This window comes from Corticium candelabrum, chromosome 2, assembly GCF_963422355.1.
Source record: "Corticium candelabrum chromosome 2, ooCorCand1.1, whole genome shotgun sequence".
Classification (NCBI taxonomy): Eukaryota; Metazoa; Porifera; class Homoscleromorpha; order Homosclerophorida; family Plakinidae; genus Corticium; species Corticium candelabrum.
The window spans coordinates 5,184,813-5,190,908 of NC_085086.1; the positions used below are offsets into that span (position 1 = coordinate 5,184,813).

General features: G+C 39.1%; 1 protein-coding gene across 1 annotated transcript in view; it reads right to left on the reverse strand.

The window, feature by feature from the left end:
- Positions 1 to 4,744: 4,744 nt before the first annotated feature.
- The window catches only part of LOC134176349 (ovostatin-like), a 5,789-nt gene continuing 4,437 nt past the window's right edge, over positions 4,745 to 6,096 (reverse strand). The window contains exons 7-9 of the mRNA XM_062643020.1: positions 5,170 to 5,256; positions 4,868 to 4,894; positions 4,745 to 4,819 (exon numbers count right to left, since the gene is read on the reverse strand). Coding sequence (XP_062499004.1) covers positions 4,745 to 4,819; positions 4,868 to 4,894; positions 5,170 to 5,256 — 189 coding nt within the window. The remainder of the gene's footprint in view (positions 4,820 to 4,867; positions 4,895 to 5,169; positions 5,257 to 6,096) is intronic.

The following is a 6,096-nucleotide window of genomic DNA, read 5'->3' on the forward strand; positions in this document are numbered from 1 at the left end:
ATGCAATAAAGATTATAATCGTGAGGAAACCACGAAAACATTATGTTCTTTAGGTTCCTATATCTAGAGGAACAGACCTTAATGCTTATACATGTTTTTATATCGTTGTCGATTCAAACTCTGCATGTTGATTCACATGCCTATTCAAACTTCATTCATATTTTGACTCACTTAGAACGCCATAGTCAGATGTATAGCCTCGACTTACTTTCGGTGGTCCTGAAGCGCTCGATGATAAATCACGTGACCTTCACGCACGTGCGCTATAAAGTTAAACATGTGATTGGGTATATACGTTTGAAACATACTTGCTTGGAACCCACGTATTGAGTGTAAGACCAACCTCATTGAGTGTACAACCGACCAATTGAGTATGGGAAGGACCGTTCCCATGACGTCCAAATTTTAGGACAGACCTCATGACGTCTAAGACCGACCGCAGTAAATGGTAGTAATAGCGGTGTAATTTTAAAATTTTTTACACACCATAGTCATTCTTTTGTTGTTGCAATAGCTGAATACCATCCAAATTAGAAACTTCCTATTGTCACTGGAAAATGCAACGGGATCCACTATTGTAATTGAAGACCCTGCTATCAGTGCCACAAGCCACAAGTCTAAAATCTTGTGGTTATCTACTATTGGCAGGGGCGTCGGAACCGATCGGTTTGGGTCGTCCCGGGACGGGTCAATATTCGAAAAGTTAACTTTCGCCAGCTGCATAGTGGCACAAACTTCCGGTTCAAGGTATAGGTAATTAAATAATTTTGGCAATAAATTGTTTATTACTTTTTATTCATTTGTCCCTTTCTTGACAAGAAGGACATAATAAGTTAAACACAATTAATGACAGCAATCTTGCGTCGATGTACAGACAATCTAGACCCATGTGATAGTCACACCTACCGTTCGTCATGGCAGTCTGCAGTTACAGTAACTCCGGCCTACTTCCGGCCAAGTTTCATCTTACGAAGACATTCAAATGTCCTAATCGCAGTTTTGGGTCGACGGGAAAGACAAGATCCTTCAGAGTAGAGTGGTGTGAACAATACAGACTTTCGTATCTAAACATATTGTGGGGACACCCTGCAAAGTATAGAGAACATCACTGATTTGTCATTGACGTTAAATCTATAAAGTTAACAGCCGTCAAGGTTGTATCTTCAGCAGACAGTTACACTGTCAATATTTGCAACATCAAGACAACTAGATATTTTAGATATTTGTAACCTAACTAATTTGTTTTAATATTTTAAAATTATATAGTGGAGGTTAATGTATTACTTCAGATACAAAGGCATTTTGTAATTCCTGTTGCAAAGAGACCTTTTGACATACACTATTTGTAATACATCGTTTTCATGACACTTCTAGCAAGCGACAGTTTGTATAGATTTTTGTAATATTTGGTGGTTACAGTTTAAACTGTTAATTATAATCAAATTATTACTTAATAAGAATCTTATAATATGATGTAAAAAAGTAGACCCAATCCAGTTGGAGTCCGCACTCGTCATTCCCCGGATTGACATAACTAGAGACAAAAATGTCACAGAAAAAAATGTAAAAACAACCATAACAAACATTTATTTATTGTCTTGCTAAACAATGTAATGGTCGTGGAAAACCTCCAGAATTCGAGATGTAGAGTATGCACCTACCGTTATTGATTTGCTTATCATCAGCGAAAGGACGTGATGAGGTGGACCCAGATCTCTAAACCGAACCATCCCATAACTCTTAACTTGCTCTGCCAGATCGTGTTTACTGCAAGTGCACGCGAAAATACAGGATCTTGATTGAGAGTCGACGGTATCGTATACGGGTGTTAGCGGTACCGCATCCGGAATATGAAGGATATGCAGATGCCATAGCAGCAATTTTGCTTAGAAGTATGTTCGCGATCCTCAGTTCTGCATTTCAGATTTTTGCAATCATAATATATATATACACACACACACACACACACACACACACACACACACACACACACACACACACACACATATTTGTATTGCACGTTGGCATGCTATGGTACGTATAGAAGGCAAGCAGTGCTGTCGTTGCTAACACGCCGTGGACACGGACGTTAGTTATGAGTATTTAACTAGGGTTAATTAAAGAAGTAAGTAGTTCGTTACAAAATAGTAATATGTACACCATTAGTTTCTAAACACGTTCCTCGTTAATTAAGTTCTCGCGACTTTCTGCGTCTTCTTCTCCGTCTCTACGCTCCTCAGCAATTAGCGACTCACCTGTCGACTCTCTTCGTCGTTCAGCTTTCTCCCTTATTCGTCAAGTGCCGGTCTCCAGTTAAACGCCTCTCTTCGGTCAATCCATCTGTCACTTGGCTCTGTCATCCAATTGCCCAATCATATCTCCTCAATAACACCTGCCACTTACGTCATTTGTGACACACACACACACACACACACACACACACACACACACACACACACACACACACACACACACACACACACACACACACACACACACACACAATCATTAATTCAACGCAATAGAAACGGCTCGCGATCAATTGCATTTGATCACGATGAAGTGGGATATGTAGTACTTGCTGCAGCAGTAAAAATGCAATACCGCACGGTCGTAAAGGAAGCAATGCAAAAACTGAACATTTATGTCTCCCAACGTAACTTAAGTTAAGATACCTAAAGTATGTGTGCACGCACTACTTACCAAACAAAATAGATTTTTAAATCTTAGATTCGTTTACCAGGATAATTGACATACTCCGACAAGAAGTGATAATTTGGTTACATCGGAGAGCGAGTTTTATATTTGCCGATTGGGAAAACGTCGCGGTTGCGCTCTGGTTATCAAAACTTGCAGGCTAACTAATCTAATGATTATTCAACATACCACAAAATTATTATTCAACAAATAAAAAGTTTCGTACGTCAATATTTCGCAAACAAATTAATGTTTACTATTTCATATAGAAACAACTAACAAAAACCGACCAGCAACAGTATAAGCAGGTCTTTCTTCACACTCATTCTAGTCACACAAATTTTGAATTTCGCATATTGCACTGTCTTTTAACTTGAGAATGTACTCATCAAATTCAAGCTTGTTCTTGCACAGTTTACGAATCACTTTTGAGCACTAGCCCTTACGTGTTTTTTCGCAAAGTTTGCGATGTTTTTTCCCTTGAATTTGAAACACGGCCGCTTGATACATTCTCTTGTCACCTTTGCTTTGAATTCATTGCCGGTCATTTCAGGCCACGGTTCGACAAGACAGTTGCGATCAAAAACGATTTTAATACCGTCGTCTCTTTCCTGGACACGATATTCCCTGCCTGCTTCTAACTCGATTTCTAGATTGCAAATGGAGGGGAGCTAAAGATTCAATTTATTGCCAACTTCCACGCATAATGCTCCTGGTTTCAAGATCTAAAATGGTAATAATATATTAAATTTAAAGAGAGTAAACTTAACATAAATAGGCGTGCATGCAAACACAAAGACTTACATCTACAATGGTGACTCTGTACTTCAACGATCTGTTGGTGTGAACCTTCTTATTCACGCGAACTCTGTAGACATAGTGGTGATGATGACAAGCGTTACACAGCTTGTTGTCAATTGCTTCGAGCTTGGGACATCGATCTAAGTTAAAAAAAGTTTCATGATTGGTATCTACGTGTAAATGGGAATGCAATTATACGCCCGGGAGACCGAAATTATAAGGAAAACAAGCTCTGAACCTTAACATTCTGGACTGACCTTGAGAAGCTAGCTCTGTACCAAGTTCGACTTCTCTAGGAATTTCATGAGGCTGTAAGAACATCAAAACCTAAGCACAACACACACACACACACACACACACACACACACACACACACACACACACACACACACACACACACACACACACACACACACAAACACGCAACTGTCCCATTCAAGTTTGACGTAACACAATAAAAATTATTTGTTCAAAGTGTGTGTGTGTGTGTGTGTGTGTGTGTGTGTGTGTGTGTGTGTGTGTGTGTGTGTGTGTGTGTGTGTGTGTGTGTCCAGCGTGAAAAATAGAGAATTATTTTGGCTCAGACAGACTGAGCCAAGGTAGGATAGTCTTGTATGGTGTTACATATCTAGTTAAGTGCCTCCCCTACTGTAGCCATTTTGCATAAAATTTTTGATAACCAACTTCCAAAGGAGAAAAGATTTTTAATGCAGCTGAAGTTTTCTCTGGATAAAGCATGCCAGGAAGCACCCAAGTTCATGAAATTAACAGTTACACCATTGGAAAGGTCATTATATGCTACGAGACAAGGTTACACTATTATATATGTGTACCGATAGATGTTTTATCCAAATATGTCCCAAAACTGGTGCAGTATTTGGTCAAAAAAATATAACACTTGGTGGGCCATTGTCCTACGTTATACCGTTATATTCCTCGCTGAATTACATGATCATCACATGCAGAAGGTAAAAATAACAATAAGCATTCCAGGTAGTCCAGAAAGAGTAGAAGAAGTGTGTCTGCCTATGATTGGAAACTCATATTCTCGCTATCCACAGTTGTACAAAAACCAAATTATTGTATCTGCTACTCAACACAATTCATATCCAAACTGTTTCTGTACAAATCAACCTACTTTCACCTTGCACATGCAAAGCTAAATACAACATTGCATAACTACGTAGGACAAAACTGTGAATACTCACCGATATTAATATATACAAGGAAAGTGAATTAAAGACGTCTACTGTTTTGTTTCCTCTAATGAGAACTCCAACTGTGACGTTGAGCTTTCCTGTAACAACTTTACCATGTGCACCTTCAAAGAAGTTAACAAATCAGAATGATTTATTACACTGCAAAATACATTAAATGGATTGACAAACGTATCAAGCTGACACATAAACATAGAACAACAAGGAGAGCAAGCACCAGCAATAAACAAGAGCTATGGGAGAGAAAGCCGGGATAAATGGGGAAGATAACAATGTAAATAAATTCGACAGAATGAGATAATAACAAAATATTAGAAACCTTGCTGTCACACGAAAAGAGATAGTATCTTGCAAACGTTTGTCTCTGACATATTCGAGAGGAATGATCTTGACATCGAATGACGGTAACACTAAATAATATCAAAGTTATTTCTATTCATTTCTAGCATCTGACCTTTAATCCTTCTAGATACCAGATATTCATTTCTATTATCTGACCATAATTCTTCACTTCAAATCGATACTCTGATTTTAACTCAGCCTAAAAATCCAATCATTATAATAGAGTGACAAAACACAAACACACACAGACACACACAGACACACACAGACACACACAGACACACACAGACACACAGACACACACACACACACACACACACACACACACACACACACACACAAAACACACACACACACACACACACACACACACACACACACACACACACACACACACACACACACACACACATACAAACACACACAACGCATGCATACAAGTTACAACGACAAATGCTCGCCAGACACGCGCATGATGCATGCAATGACGTCCACAGATTCATATAAAATATAAAATATTTTGCCCATACTTTATAACCATATCGAGCTACAACAGTCCACTTTCCTTGTAAAGTGTCATGCCAAGATGCAGCCTGCGCTTCTCAATACCTTTATAGCATCAGTTGATTATTATCAAAGCAGACTATCACACCTTGAGTACGTAAATTTATATATTAAACCAGGGTTGTCCCCAGCATACAAAAGGCATGGCACTCCACCGTGCCTTGGCTCCCGCTTGGTAAAGGCCCGCCGTGCTTTACTGAGTAGGCAGTGGCCACTCTAGAGTCCGCTCACACATTTTGCGCGGTGTAAGAAAATTTTTAGATTTCGGGATTCTGAGCAGGTAGAAGTTTATATCGAAACCACGTGGAGACAACCGGTAAATAGAGATGGGGTACGTGTTTTAATGTAGTTATGATTATTTAACCCCAAAACTGACAAGTTCCGCATTGTGATGTGTAAAGCGCCGTCCTAGACCCGCCTTGTTTTGACATAAGCAGATAAGCTAAATGTTTAATTGCATTCTTTTAGAATCACC